This window comes from Schistocerca piceifrons, chromosome 5 (genome assembly GCF_021461385.2).
Source record: "Schistocerca piceifrons isolate TAMUIC-IGC-003096 chromosome 5, iqSchPice1.1, whole genome shotgun sequence".
Taxonomy (NCBI): Eukaryota; Metazoa; Arthropoda; class Insecta; order Orthoptera; family Acrididae; genus Schistocerca; species Schistocerca piceifrons.
Genome location: NC_060142.1, coordinates 564,967,982 through 564,984,487, shown reverse-complemented (window position 1 = coordinate 564,984,487; position 16,506 = coordinate 564,967,982). Strand labels below are relative to the sequence as shown.

The 16,506-nt window shown below is 37.6% G+C and overlaps 1 protein-coding gene across 4 annotated transcripts in view; it reads right to left on the bottom strand.

Annotated features, from left to right (window-relative positions):
- Positions 1 to 14,099, bottom strand: part of LOC124798017 (actin-related protein 8) — a 173,646-nt gene extending 159,547 nt beyond the window's left edge. Inside the window, exon 1 of one of the 4 annotated variants that reach the window (XM_047261215.1) lies at positions 14,047 to 14,099. In XM_047261215.1, the coding sequence (XP_047117171.1) occupies positions 14,047 to 14,091 (45 nt within the window). In that variant the 5' untranslated portion in view covers positions 14,092 to 14,099. Of the gene's footprint in view, positions 1 to 13,461; positions 13,857 to 13,899; positions 14,004 to 14,046 lie in introns of those variants that run through there. The other 3 variants (XM_047261216.1, XM_047261217.1, XM_047261218.1) reach the window with 3 other exon arrangements.
- Between the last annotated feature and the right edge of the window lie 2,407 nt (positions 14,100 to 16,506).

Below are 16,506 nucleotides of genomic sequence, written 5' to 3'. Positions count from 1 at the left end.
TAGTAATATAGATGGGAACCCTAAATTTTTCACGTACTGCACATTGGGCTAATTTTTCATAGAAATACAACTGGGTCATATCATCGAAAACAGATGACAAGCAAACTCTGCATTAATCTCAAAGCAAGAACAGCAAAGTTGCAGTCTTGACTTGAGAATTGTGGGGAGGTTACCTGTCAAAATAACATGTTTTCAATTATTATACTTGGCTGCAATCCTCTCAATCATTTGCACTGTCAAGGAGATCTAAATCTACCTCTAATCCTCAAACCACAATGTGGAGTGTGGTGATGGGTGTCTAATGTACCACATTCTCTTTCCATTCACAGACAGTACAGGGCAAGAAAGACTGTAGCACCACTCAGTAAGAGCTTGAATTTTTCTTATTTTAATGTCATGGTGATTATGCAAGTTGTTGCAAGATATTGTACATCCCTTCACCCATTTTGGAATGCAGGCTCTCAGAATTTAGTGAGTCAGGCTGATTGAAATGCACATATCTTTTTTTGTAATGTCTCTCCCTATAGTTTATTGGGAATTTCAGCAACACTCTCATGCTGTTAAACTTAACTATAATGAAACATGCACTTTTTCTTTAATTTTTTCTATCTGTTCCATTAATCCAACACAGTATGAGTTCCACACTGATGAGTAATACTCAGGAATCCCCGCCTTATTCAATGTGTTTCCCTCTTACCAATCAAGCAGTTACAGTACTCTAAACAATTTTAGGAAAATATGTCAGGCACCTTATTCTCAGTTGCCAATTCCCAATTAAAATTTATGTTCCCCAGTCTACAGATAGCAGGTTTAAATATCCTCCTATTACTATGGCATGCTCAGAGAATATACAAGTGATATTTTCTAAATATTCTCTGAGATATACTCCATCTCCTCAGAACGTAGTGTGGGTGGACAGAAGCAACATCTGCTTACTACTATCATGGAATGGAAGGTGTTTCGTCAAGAACACCTTGACCAAATGCTACCAAACAGATGTTCCAGTATTTCTATGCCTGTGGGATATACTGATCAAAATTTAATCCTTATAATAGCTTAATTTCATTACACTGAAGAGTAATAGCTACAGATTAGGAGTGGTGTGAGTATATCACGGCTACTGAGTGCGTCTAATGTTACTGGAACTCTTAAGGTGGAGAGACAGAATGCCCAGAGGACAAGCACATGCAGCTTTTCACAGTCTTTTGGACCCTACAAAAAGTTGAACCACTGACATGAGAGCATAATACCAATAGATTGCACAGACAACTGGCTGTAGTAAAATGACTGCAGAATGAGTGATGATGATTTGGACTCAGGACAATAAATGACGATAAGCATAGGTCTTTCCAGAAGGACCACATGGGTGAGAGGACCATAGGAAGGCAAGGTGTGCCCAGGAACCATCAGGAACATTACTGGAAGCTGAGTTGAGATCTCGAGTTGCCATGCATTGTTTACCACTGACACCACATTACAAAAAACAGGGAAGTGCATGGTGTCAAGCCAGTGATTAGCTCATTTCTGGCTGTGGCTATCAGACCAACAACAGTGTGTGGACAGAAGCCACAGGACGCAGCAATTCTCGAGATCCATACAATTGTAACTCTTGGAATCATGGTATGGGAAGAAGCTATAATATGTGGCAACAGGACTAATTTGGTAGTTGTCAAATAGAGGCTGAATGCTCACTAACACATGGCAAGAATGGTAAACCACATTACCACACCCCTCATGACCTGAATATCAAATGGCACATTCCAGCAGGATACTGCAAGTTCACACACTGTAATTTACACCACAGATGACTTGAGAAATGTTCAGATCTTCAATTAACCTGCTCAGTCTCCACTCCAGAACATGTCTGCGGTGTGATGGGAAGACATGATACCTTCATAACAGCTTCAAGCCATTAATCTTCCTGAATTGACACAGCTTGTGTTTAAAGTAAGGCACGAAATTCCCCAGTATAACATTCAGTCTCTTTGCTTCCTTGCCACAATGAATACAAGAATGTATCCTTGCCCACAGGGATCACAATATTTACAATGTAAATCCATTCAGAGTGGAATGGCAGTTTAACCATTTAATACCTGTTATGTGATGAACATCTTCTCATAGTTTGATAAATATTGGATTGATGCTTCATGCTGTAACACTTTCCGTTTCCATTACCATAATTTAGGCCACCTTCATTGTTTAGTTTCACTCATATTATTTTTGAATCTAATTCAGTACTTATTACATTTGATATTATCGATTTCTTTCTGGCAACAAGTACTCCATCACTACTGGGGTCTGCCTGAGCCTTTTGGAATATATTTCATCCTGAGTTTAAAAATTTCAGTGGAATTTATTTCTGGTTTGAGCAGATATTCCTTGCTGAACTACATCTAACTGCACACCTGGTATTCAGAGAGGTTTCTTTAACCAAAACAATCTTCATGTACATGCCCTATACACTCTTCAGCCTCTACGCTGTAGTGCACACCTGACTCATTAACGGAAACTCCAGATTTCTCTGTCTCATAGTACAGATCAAGAACTCCATGCCAAAAATCATCGACGAATCAATGGAGCCACAGGTTTACACCTTCCACCTAGCTCCAAGCAATAGGACCACTGTGAGTCCTAGGTATGATGCTGCAAAGCACAGTGTTTTCCCCACGAGACCGGCCCTACCATCTTTCACCACTTCAATCAGCTGCCATTCCAGCCAGTTGCAAACAGTGCACACAGAGTCCATCCTGACCCAGCTGCCATTTCCCTGAGGGGCTCCCTTACACGTCATACTTTGTAACTCCTAATAACAAACAAGATGTCCCTCTCCACATGTCCAAAACTGTAGGGAGCTCAGCCCTAGACCCAATAGGTAAAGTGGTTCTTAACGGGATTAGTTGTATTTCTGCCAATTCATTGTTAGGGTGCAAAGGTACAGCCATCTGTCCTCTATCTAATGATCCATGTCCCAGCTGCTGTTTGTCTCTCTTCCTCAAGCAAGAATAAATCAGCAAATCATGTACAGTGAAAGTCACAAAGGTGTTACTATTTCTGGACAATGACGATAAAATGAGAGTTCCTGTCTCAGAGATCCTATCACACTTCACAGCACTGGCCAGTCAATGCAGTTTCTCATTGTCAGTACAACATGGCCAATTCTCCCATCATCCATTCACAAGTACAGTCCCTGAGCAGGTTCCACTATTAAATACACTGAGCGAGAACATTATGATCATCTGCTTAACGGTGCATTGGTCCACACTTGAAACCAATACAGCAGCAATTCTCTGGAACATGGATTCAAAAAACCCATGGTAGGTTTCTCATGAGGTACCAATTGTCTATGCACAGGTTCCGCAATTCCTGTAAATTACAGGCCAGTGGTTTGTGTACTTGGAGCTGACAGCAAACAGCATTCAGATGAGTTCCATTGCGTTCAGATTAGGCAAATTTAGTGAGCAAGACATCCAAAATGAGTTCACTAGCAGGACCTCAAAACACTGCAGCATGATTCTGACCTAGTGGCACTAACAGTTATCCTACTTGGGGAAGACATCGAGTTTGCAGGAATGTAGGCAGTCTACATATTGTCCACAGGTTTTGATTACTGTCAAAGATGCCATGAAAGTCCACGTTAATGTCCCGCAAAACTGTAAGCATGGATGATGGCATACCCAGACATGACAAACATTGTCTGTGTAGCAAAAAATGTGATTCTTCTGAACAGGCAACACTGTCCACTGCAATTATAATAGATGATGTCATTGGGTCAATATGGGAACACACATGGGTTACCTGTTGTCGAGCCCAATGTTCAACAATGTTTGTTACAATGTGTGGACTGAAACATTTGTTCGAGCACCAGCAGTGTATTCTGTCATTATATTGTCCACAGATCACCACGACTGCTGCTTACTGATGAGGATTGGGGCACTGTCTGGGGATATTTCAGGTGAGTGTGAAGAAAAATTGATTATACATGCATGATCTGAATTAGCAGTTCTGGATTCAAGGCACTATCATAAAAGCAGATCTTCACTTTTCATCATCATCCAAGGACCTCTAATTTCCAAGTCAGAGCAGTTATTTTCATTTGGACATAATTACACAGAATGGGGTTTACTGCTTTAATATGTACGTGTTTCTGTAGCTTACTCTAAAGAAGTTACATTGTCATTTGTTTCCTCCGTGAGGGTGCATAAATTTATGAAAGTCTCTCATACCAGGCAAATAAAAGTTATCACACAACATAAGCAATACATAACCTATTTGATTGCTACGTGGTCTACTCAGTTTCCCGATATCCACGTTTGAGACATTTGGCTATTTATTTCAACTACTCTCGGAAAATCTAGTGCAATGATGCTAATGTCACAGATGTAACCACATTACACAGTACCACTGGTGTTTAGACCCGGTTTGGGATGCGTATAACACTAAAACCTCCCCTTTCCATCCACTTGGTATACAAGAGCTCTACCATGGAAGTTTCATTTATGCAGATCCTGATGTACTTTCTTCACTGAAGCTCTTTCTCCCTTGTCACATTGATCTAATCGCTCATGTCTAGGACAGTGATCTGCTTATTAGATGTAACTATCCACTTTAATATCCTTTTGTCTCCATCAGTAAGTTTACTTTAACTTCTACTATTATGTGTAGTAGACAAAGTATTCTCACATACTCTGTACACTGTCATGACAGTAATGTAGCAGCTGTAGATACCCATATATTTGTAACTGCTATCAGTCTTGCATCAATTAAACAGACACTGAAGATTTGCATTAAGTGGTGAGATCATGACAACACTGTAAGTAATTTCTCTAGCCCCTGTAGCTGAAATGTATATACTTTCTAAATTATTAAAGTATGTGTGTTTGAGAGAGAAAGAGAGAGAGAGGGGGGAGGGGGGACGAGATAGGAAAATCACAAAACGATGAAACCAAATTGTCAGAATTAGTTATAAAAGCTGAAGCTGCCAGCCCAGCATGAGATACATGCAAACTAATGCAGAAAGGTAAGGAAATGACAACTGATGAGACAATGGAAAAGAACCTAGCACCAGGTAAGGTGGCAGTTTCAAATGGATGCGAAAAATGTGGTCAGGAATGTGTTTGACGGAAAGTATGCCCCCTCTATTAAGATCCATATTTGCACATGGAATCATAGCAAGTTTTGGGGAGAGAGAAATCAGTAAGTTGACATATTTTGCTTATTTCATTCAGAGATGGAATAATGTTCTGGGATAACTCATCTTTAAGAAAGAAGGTCTTCATTGCCCAAAAACGTGCTATAAGAATAATACGTGGTGCTCACCTGTGATCATCTTGTAGACATCTGTTTAAGGAGTTGGGCATTCTGACTACTGCTTCACAGTATATTTATACCCTCATGAAGTTTGTTGTAAATAATCCACTACAGTTCAAAAGGAACAATGAGGTACATAATCACAAAACTAGAAGAAAAAATGGCATTCATTACTCAACATTAAGGTTGTCTTTAGCACAGAAAGGAGTGCACAATGCTGCAACAAAAAATTTTGACCACTTACCCAGCAATGTAAAATGTCTGACAGCAAGAGAAAATTTGAAAATAAATTGAAAAAGCTTCTCCTTGACAACTCCTTCTCTTCCGTAGAAGACTTCCTATGTTTGTAAGGTGGTGGGTAGGAATTGCTAGCTCAATCTGCATATCTCATTTTCATTTCAGGGGAAAAAAACTATATGGTGATGTTTAGAGTAGAAATAGAAGTACAAATAAATTTGCAACATGTATGTTAAATGACTTGTTCCACATCATGACGATTTATCGTGTGAAATGATCCATGGAACATGAAAGTAAGTAACTAACTAGAGCTGCAAAGAAGTAGCCAAATGGCTTGAACAGTGGAAAAGTCCTGCTGCTGTACTGCAAATAATGTTCCAGAATGATAGCAATGTATGGACCAGAAAACCCACGAACATGGTTACTACCTTCAGCTAATTTGATCAGCTAGTTCTCTCAGACCAATCAAAAACTTGATTAGGTGCTGCCTTCTGCATACTGAGTGCAGCCTTCACAGTTCTGCATATACTCTACATATCTTTAACAATTTTAAGTATTAGTATTTACCAATTGTCAATAGAAAGAGGTTAGCCATAACCAGGTAGCGATAGTAACACATTTTACTATTTCATTTAATCCATTTTCTTACTAACCCACAATAATCTTCTCTAACATCAAAATAATCTTGAGCATACTTCAGCAGTTCCTGCATATTTTGCTGGAGGGACTGTTCCCACTAACATACTTCAGAGAAATTGTTACTTTGGAAGGTACCCACACGACGCACACACTGGATTAACTACTGAAATCACTGGTGTTGCGCTGTGCATCATCATCTTCAGCAGCTACATGGCTGAGTTTGCAATGGGCCACAATCTGACACTGGCCATGTATGTGCATTGACAGCTAGCTGGATATCATTTGCAATAGAACACTTCACAATAATTGCTGCACAGATGGTATATGGTGTGACTATTTTCACATTTATACCCTCTGCCTCTTATACAACAGGTAAAGCCGGGGACCAGATTGTGTCAGACGGTGGTGGTGAGGGAGGGGGGGGGGGGGGGGGGGGCATATGGGCCAAGTCTTGTATGTGAGCCAACCACAAAAAAAGAAAAAGTAGAAGAGAGATGATGTAACAACTTGCCACAAAAGCTACTACTTGTACTACATAGCTGCGAACAGTTAACTGTTCGCTGAATGAAAATGGAGAATTTTTTTTATTTCTTTTTACAGTGCACGATGACAAATTTGGGATACTAGATTATATTCCACACACTTATTGGATACATTATCTTAGAAATCTGATAATGGCCAATAACTGTCATTCAGCTTTAAGTCTCCCCCACAAAATTACAGACCAATATACCTACCTTTGGTCTGCTGCAGAATCCTTGAACATATTCTCAGTTAGTATGTAATAAACTTTCTTGAGACACAGAAGCTTATGTTCACAAATCAGCATGGTTTTAGAAAGCATCACTCATGTGAAATTCAGCTTGCCCTTTTCTCACATGATATACTGCAAACTCTGTATGTTGTCCTCAACGGTGAGTGTTCATCAGAGACAAGATATCATAATGAGTGCCTCAGGGAAGTGTTATAGGACAACTGTTGTTCTCTACATACATAAATCATTTGGTAGACAGGTTGGGTTTCAATCTGCGGTTGTTTGCTGAAGGTTTCGAAGTTGAGTGAATATAGGAAGATACAAGACAACCTAGACAAAATTTCTAGTTGGTGTAATGAGTGGCAGCTAGCTCTAAGTGTGGAAAAATGTAAGTTAATGTGGATGGGTTGGTAAAACAAACTTCTAATATTTGGATATAGTAATAGTAGTGTCCTGCTTGACATAGTGAAGTTGTTCAAATATCTGGGTATAATGTTGCAAAGCAATATGAAATTGAATGAACATGTGAGAACTGTGGTAGGGGAGGAAGATAGTCGAGTACAGTTTATTGGAGGAATTTTAGGAAAGTGTGGTTCACATGTAAAGGAACTGCAAATAGGACATTGGTGCAACCTATTCTTGAATACTGCTTAAGTGTTTGGGATCCGTACTAGGTCAGATTAAGTGACGACATCGAGGCAGTTCAGAGGCAAGCTGCTACATTTGTTACCAACAGGTTCAAACAATGTTAAGTGTTACAGAGGTGCTTTGGAAACTCAAATAGGAATCCCAGGGGGGAAGGTGACGTCCTTTTTGAGGAACACTACTGAAAAAATTTGAAGAACTGTCATTTGAAGCTGACTGCCGAACAATTCTATTGCTGTCAACATATTTTGTGTGTAAGAACCGCGAAGATAAGATATGAGAAATTAGGGCAGTTGTTTTCCCTTTACTCCATTTGCGTGTGGAACAGGGAAGAAAATGACTAGTAGTGGTGCATGGTACCCTCCGCCACACACTGTATAGTGGCTTGCAGTGTATCAATGTAGATGTAGATATTTTTACACCCAGTCAGGTATGCTGAATGTACAAGCCCACCTGGTAGTCATAATGAAGACTGCTGGAACTGAATTTCCCCATTATCTACCACAAGCTGCTCAACAGGGGTAATCACCATCCCAACTCAAGTTATGCTTGAAGACTAGTTTTATACTAGGATGTAATCTGTTGCCACAGAATATTATGGAGGCGTGCTGAAAAGTAATGCCTCCGAATTTTTTACACAACCCTTACAGCTTTTTAAATAAAACAAATGTTATTAACATTCTACATCTGTATCCTTCGTGTCTACATATTTATTTCTCAACATAGTCACCCTGGCGATCAACACATTTCTCCCAGCAAGAGACCAGTACTGTTGATATTGTCACTCTAGAATGTTGGACTTCATTGACAGAATGACAATCTCCTATCTGCTTCAACACTACCAAAGTGAAATCCTCGAAGGCCATCGGTCTCATCGGATTAGGGAAGGGCGGGGAAGGAAGTCAGCAGTGCCCTTCCAAATGAACCATCCCAGCATTTGCCTGGAGCGATTTAGGGAAATCACGGAAAACCTAAATGATGGCTGGACGTGGGATTGAACCGTCATCTTCCCGAATGCGAGCCCATTGTGCTAGCCACTGCGCTACCTCACTTGGTCTCTAAGGAAGTTATTTAGGATTTTGTGTATTATCAACGGTGAGGTCATTAGACAGACAGAAATCTTTCAGATGGAAATGTGCATCACAGTGTTTACTGTAAATAATTTGGAGTCTCAAAAAACCTAAATCAGGATGACCAAAAAAGAATGTGAACCTGACTGCTCTTAAATGCGAGTCCAATGGGTTAACTGCTGAAAAAAATATGTCAGTAGAATGATTTTCAAACATTACATTAGATTAGATTCAGTTTTCATTCCATAGGCCCATAAATAGATGATCCGCTTGGGTGCAGAACATGTCAGAAATTGTAACATAAAATTTGAATATAATACTCACTATCCTGATCATTTGTCGGGAGATTGTCAAAATAGGTGAATACATTACAATAAACTGGAACCACTAATATTTACAGAATTAATACACTGTCAGAATGAAACATAGTTATGCACTTTCAATAAATTTATCATACGCAAAATACCTAATCTTGACTTGTGGTCAAATGCTGTCAAAACTGAAATCTAACAGACATTTTTACTTAGGCTGGTCTAAAGTCCCTGTTAAGATATTCATCTATAGAGTAGAAGGAGTTACCTATCAAAAAGTCTTTCAAACTGTGTTTTACCTGAAACCAAATATTTAATAGTTGCTGATGATTTGTTGAAAATGTGTGCTCCTCAATACTGGACCCTTTTTGGACAAAGGTAAGTGATTTTAGGGCTTTATGTAGAATGTTCTTATTCCTAGAATTGATACTATGTATTGAGCTATTGGTTGGAAATTCAGACATACTACTTGCAACAAATTTCATTAAGGAATAAATATACTGAGAAGCAGTGGTTAGAATATCAAGCTCTTTCAACAGTTTCTCTTTGACCTTCATATGTTATACGCATGCTGGAAGGAAACCTCTTACAGCTTCTGATCTGCATACAGCGGGTTTTTTCCAAGTTTAATGACATTGAATTAGCTTTAAACCAGTTATTAATGTCAGTGAAAATTTGATTAGTGGCCATTTCTAAATCCGTACTTGACTTACTACTTATTGTACTGTTTGTATCATCTGCAAACAAAACAAACTTAGCATCTGGCAATGTAACAGACGAGACATCATTAATGCACACACGAAAACGTAAAGGACCCAATATGGAACCCTGAGGAACACCACATGTAATTAATCCCCAATCAGATGAAGACTGACCGCTTACTGCACTGGTATATCACAACAACACTCTTTGTTTTGTTACCTAGCTAAGACTCAAACCATTTTGCAGCACTGCCGGTGAAAGTATAATATTCTAATTTACTTAAGAGAATGTTGTGATTCACAAAAAGGCTTTTGACAGGTCACAAAAAATGACAGTAGCCTCTAATATGTTATCTAATGAATTGAGTACATTCTCACGGTACATGTAAATAGTTTTCTCTATATCAGAACCCTTAAGAAACCTAAACTGAATTGGACAATATATTATTTGCAGTCAAGACACTTGAACACAACCTTTTCAAATATTTTTGAAAAAGCCAACAAAGTTAAATTGGTCAATAGTTTGATTGTCTCTCTTCATCCCCCTTCTTGTAAAGAGCCTTGACTTTGGCATATTATCGCCAGTCTGGAAATATTCCACTGGTAAGAGATTGGTTACACAAATAACTTAAGATAGAACTGAACTTGATGAGCACTCTTTGATTAACTCCATTGATATGTTATGATAACCACTACAATATTTTGATTTTAAGGATTTTATGATGGATGCTACTTATTTGGGAGACGTGTCATTTCCATTTTACTTAAGTTATTTATAAAGACTGGTCTCATGATCTCAGATACTCCATTGCAATGTTTACCAAAACTGATAACCCCAAGCCATTACTAACAGAAACAAAGTACTTGTTTAATAGATTTGCAACACTACACAGGCTTGTTACCAATGTCTCATTTATGACTTTGCCACTTCACTTCTGGATTCTCATTTAAGTACTTTAAAAGTAACTCTGCCCATTCTGTGACTAATATTGGAGCAGAGTAAGGTAACATAAAAGATGTTAAACTTAACTCTGACCTCTGTCTATTGTGAAACAATAGTGGTAAACTCACTTTCGATACTAGCTGAAGTTTGAAATTTGTAGTATGGCCATCATCACAAGCATGTACTTTGCCTGAATTTTAAGATCTACTGTTGCTCATTAATAACTAGTGAGGAGTTGTCGGGCGAGTGGATGGGCAATGCTACGATATAGACACAGTTGCCAAATAGATGCAGAACAGTACAAGTTTCCATTGGGTTGAGCTGCCAAATAGCAAGTGGCTGCTCTGAGCCTCAGTGTTTACACTGAATGAATTGGTTCTGATGGCTAGTGGGCAATATTAACATCTGCTGAAGGGTTGTATCAAAAGCCTTGACAAATGTGTTTTTCCTGGCACTATCTACACAAAAACCCTGCAGGATCGGAGTTTAAGAGTACCTGTCTTCAGTTGCCAAATGAATGTCTCACTTTAAATGCTGTGAAGATCTACCACACATACTGCTAAATTATGACAAAATTTTTATTGAATATGAGCAGCTTTACCGATGTCATAAAAGCTTGGAGAATCTGTTGAGAGATCAGAAAAATAAAAACAAGATAGGTACTGTTACATAACAAAGCTATAGAATTCTTTAGTCGGTACACGAGGAAATAATGTGTTCAATTTGCCTTCGCCATTAGGGTCTTCCTAGTACAACATGGAATTCAGTTTCTGAAGGCCAAGCCTTCCTGAATGAAGGGTGACATTATCACAACTTACAAAAACTAAAGAAAACTTACTTCCAACTGGTTGGATGGAGATTTAGACATGAGCTCTTAAATACAGACACAAGGACTTTGCCCCTTTACTTCACTACTGAATTCTCATTTAAGAACTTTAAGAGCAACTCTGTTCATTCTACAAATAAAGTACTTGAAGAGGATAGCATAACAAAAAAGACATTACCAAATAAGAGAAAGTTAACAAAGCTTCTCCATGCAAGCAATACACCATCTCTTCTGAAACCAAATTGGGATGTATGGGACTTTTCACTTTTATTTCTTGACACTTTTACATGATTTTTAACAGTTACACAGTGGTCACAGCATTCAAAAAACCATAAGAAGTTGTTGGAGAATTATTCTCATGAACTGATACATCTCACTTTCTAGAATGCTATTTTAATAACTTGTTTCATTTCCAAATTCATTTGTGAAAATTGAAACCCACATATGGCACTAAATCAGGCATATACAGAAATTTGCTTTTGTATTAAAAACTACATCACACTCGAGTTACAAAGGAATATCTGCTTCTCCACTCACTGCTTGTGTCAGATCTACATATATTGCCCTTATAATTCTTTTGAACACACATCTAGAGTTGAAGCCACTGTAATGTACTCAGAAATGAACTCTTTGATGGTCATATGGTGTACACCGAAAAATGAGATGACATTCAATTTATGTCTTGTCATCTGCAACACCTGAAAACATTTTTTTTAGTAGTAGCCTAATTGGAGACAAATCTTACACTTGGTTCACAGCAATTTGGACAAAAATAACGGTTACTGTATATATTCTGCTGAATTTGTGCCATAACTTCATACTAGGCCTACATCATATCCATCTGAGTTCTTATAACTCAGCAATTTAATAACTATTTGACATCCTTCTTGGTTGACTTATTGCAGCTGCATATGACATGCCCATCCAGGAACACAAACTCATCACCAAAGTTCTGCATTGTTGTCTATATCAATAATCTTGATACAATTTGCTATCTATTGATAAGACAATTTAAAGTCACAATTCTGAGGTTATCAGTCCATCCATACCTTGGATCTGGCAAAGAGGAATGTAGCAAGACACATTTAAAAGTTTCAAAAAACCGGTGGTTATTATTTTTAGCTACTACCTGTAATGTATCACTTTTGTAAAAACAGAAAAAATGGATACCTAATTTGGTGTTAAAATTATTACAGTAAAAAGGAAAAGGAAACTGTATGCCAGCATAGAAAGAAACAGCTACACTCTGCACCACCAATCATCCATAAAGCACCTTGTGGAATGGTCTTGGAGCTTGATAAGGAATTTTTAACAAAGTAACACCTTTATAACACAATGTAAAAATTAGCAGCATTTCTCTCCATATAAAATATGGTTTTAGACCATTATGTCCTTATGCTGTACATTATTGAAATGCTGCTTGTTGATACTTCACAACAATTTTTTAATGGGAAAGATCTATAAAACCAACAGAAATATGCAAATGCATATATTTGTCATCCAGTCTCCACTGTAAGCACAGGCATTAATAATTTCAACTCGGGACAACACACAATGTTCCTTGCATCGTGGTTTGAAAGTACAGATTACTGAAGTACTGAAAGATTTAGAGGATAGAGGGGCCATCTGCCTTCCATCTTTAAAATTAACATTCAAATCTTTGATCAGTCCACTGTTGCCTTGTATCACATGTTAAGTATAATATCCTTCCACATCTGCAAGGAATCCATTTACATTATAGATCAGCTGCGACACAGGCTTATTTTTCTATGAAAACACACTGAAGTTTAATTGCAACAGAGTTCCCCAAGATTTTTAGTTGTTTCTTTTTACAATCTGCAATAAAATCCCATATCATTTAAATTCTTATTTGCTTGGTATTTTTGGGATACATCTTGTAAACTTTGTTATGGTCCAATACAAAAACACACAAAAAATTGTGATAAGACAGTTCCCTGCAAAATGTAAACTATGAATAATGTAGTAAAAAAGAAAAACATTTTATTGCGTAAGCTTGCTTGTACCTACAAAATAACACACTAATTATTTACACCAAGCCAGTAGGCGCACTATCGCAGCATTCTCAAACAGGAACTGTTAACCATCTATCACAACACGTCATAATTGCTTTTGTATAACAATGGGAAAAAAACTTGCTGTGCCGAATCTACACATCATCTCTCTGTGAAGTGCAAAATACATATTTTAACATCACTTGAGTGTCACATACTTTAAATAATAAAGAAACAGTTACGTGGTGGATTTATGTCACAAACTGTTGTCAAATCTGTGAAATTCTGGTATAACATATCGACGAGTAAATACAAATCAGAAGTATCAAATAACATCAACCAATATATATAGCTTTACTTTATACAACACATGTGACAGAAAAAACATGAAACTAGTAGAATTACTTAAAGTTTAAACAACAGAACTTAAGTAACAAAACTTAAAAATAATTACACTGTCCATTGAGCCCAAATCTATATTCCATTCGCTTTTTAACCAAAACACTGTTCAAACTGTCCTCTATTTCCTAAGTATTTCATTAAAAGATACCTCACGCCGCGAACTCAAAGGTGTTGAAAACTGCGCTTACATAGAACTTACTGCCGGATTAAAACTGTGCCGAACCGAGACTCGAACGAGTTCCATACTCTCATTCTGCTCTCTCGATCAACTGAGCAGGTGGAATCCATCACCAGGCAGTCAATGGCATGAATAGTATTTTTCCTTCATTGTGATACTTTCGGAAAAGTTTTTATTACGGTGGTGAGGTCTTGAGCAACATTTGGTTACAACAAAAATATGTGAAATGAAGAAGTATTTCGTCCCATAGACAAAGCTGCTTTAAAAACACATAAGATGCGGACACTTTTTTCGAGATCGGGTCACTGTACAACAGGCAGAAACTAAGGAGTGACTCAGTTACTAAGCAGATGGTCTCCTATATGCGAATAATTATTGTGAACAAATATTATGAATTTAACGAAAAAGATCCATCATACATATGCCATACAAAAGTCCGTATGGACATATATGAAATGGTTTTTCTTTTTTCTATTCTAGTCCCGAACTTCATAAGCTCCTTTTATGTAATCTTAATACCAATAACAATTTTCTCGTAGATGTAGTGCAAGGGTGTGTTTGGTCCCTCGCCTTGGAAAGACTTTTCAGGTGAAAGTTGTTTGCAAGCTCCCTCTCCTTTTTCTAAGTACTTCAGACAGTTTAATTTGAAGACAATCGGGACCTTTCACTGTCAGCTTTCAATCATATCACGCACAGCAAAGGATGAGAACATGTGCTCACAGCCAATGACGTGCCTGTTATTAATTGCCACATAAAATTAATAACTACTGATGACAAGGTACCTATACAATAAAAGATGATGTCCATTCACTTAGGTGAAAGGCCTGACACACACACACACTGGCTGACAGACTGACTGACTGATAATTGGACATGTGTAGTCGCTTTGGCCAAGAGACCAACCAAGTTTTTTTGTTTTTTTTTTCAGGCTGTCAGTTGGTTATGACCACCTAGCAGACGACCCCTTCCCCTCGCCACTTCATCCAATGCTAACCACCACCTCACACAATAAATTCTGGCAAGTGTAGCACTGTGGTGCCAACTATCTGACAAAAGTTCATATTCTGTCACTGCATGTGTGATTAAATGCTGTTCAAATACCGCTAACATGACACAGAGCCAGGTGGACGAAATTTTGATGATAGAGTTTCTGGAGAACTTTAAAGATTTCAGATGTTTGTGGAGCACATCATATATGGCTACAAGAAATGAAGCACTTGTTCCATTTTTTAACAAATCTGTAATGGTTGCATGTGGCACATAGATAGAGTAAAAGATACACACATTTTTTATGGATAAAAGTTCGTTGACCTTCTTTATCTTAGTTCTTAGGTTTTATTTCCGATACTTTTCGGAAATGATATCTAAAAGCCTAGAGAGAGCCGCATTAGATTTTAAATTTCCTCAGAAATGAAAAACGGAAATACGGACAGATTAGATTCTAGACTTCAGTTACGATGTACATCGGAAATAAAAACATACAGACAGCCAAAGTACTTTTATTTATAAAATATACTTGCTTCATTGTTAGAAGTGTTAGAAAAAAAATCCAGCATATTGCCACACCTTCTGCTATGAAGAGTGAAGTGTGGGACTTTTTTACAGTTGTAACAATCGCTAAATGTTTAATTTGATGATGTGCTACCTCCATTTGCAACCTTTCTCCCTATAATTTGGAGTGGGTTTCTTAATCTTATAGGAAACATCTGTCATAATCCACACAAAATAAATTAACAAAGTTTACAAGAACATCATTTGTTTTATTTCTTTCACTCTACACACATCATATATGGCTACAAGAAATGAAGCACTTGTTCCATTTCTTAACAAATCTGTAATGGTTGCATGTGGCACATAGATAGAGTAAAAGATACACACATTTTTTATGGATAAAAGTTCGTTGACCTTCATTATCTTAGTTCTTAGGTTTTATTTCCGATACTTTTCGGAAATGACATCTAAAAGCCTAGAGAGAGCCGCATTAGATTTTAAATTTCCTCAGAAATGAAAAACGGAAATACTGACAGATTAGATTCTAGACTTCAGTTATGATGTACATCGGAAATAAAAACATACAGACAGCCAAAGTATTTTTATTTATAAAATATACTTGCTTCATTGTTAGAAGTGTTAGAAAAAAAATCCAGCATATTGCCACACCTTCTGCTATGAAGAGTGAAGTGTGGGACTTTTTTACTGTTGTAACAATCGCTAAATGTTTAATTTGATGATGTGCTACCTCCATTTGCAACCTTTCTCCCTATAATTTGGAGTGGGTTTCTTAATCTTATAGGAAACATCTGTCATAATCCACACAAAATAAATTAACAAAGTTTACAAGAACATCATTTGTTTTATTTCTTTCACTCTACTGTGATGTATTTACTTTGGCAAATATAAATCACGTTGAATGTTTCAGGAACCATTTTAGATAATAACTGTGGGACTCCAGCTGCACTTTTGCCAGTGGTAAGAAATCGT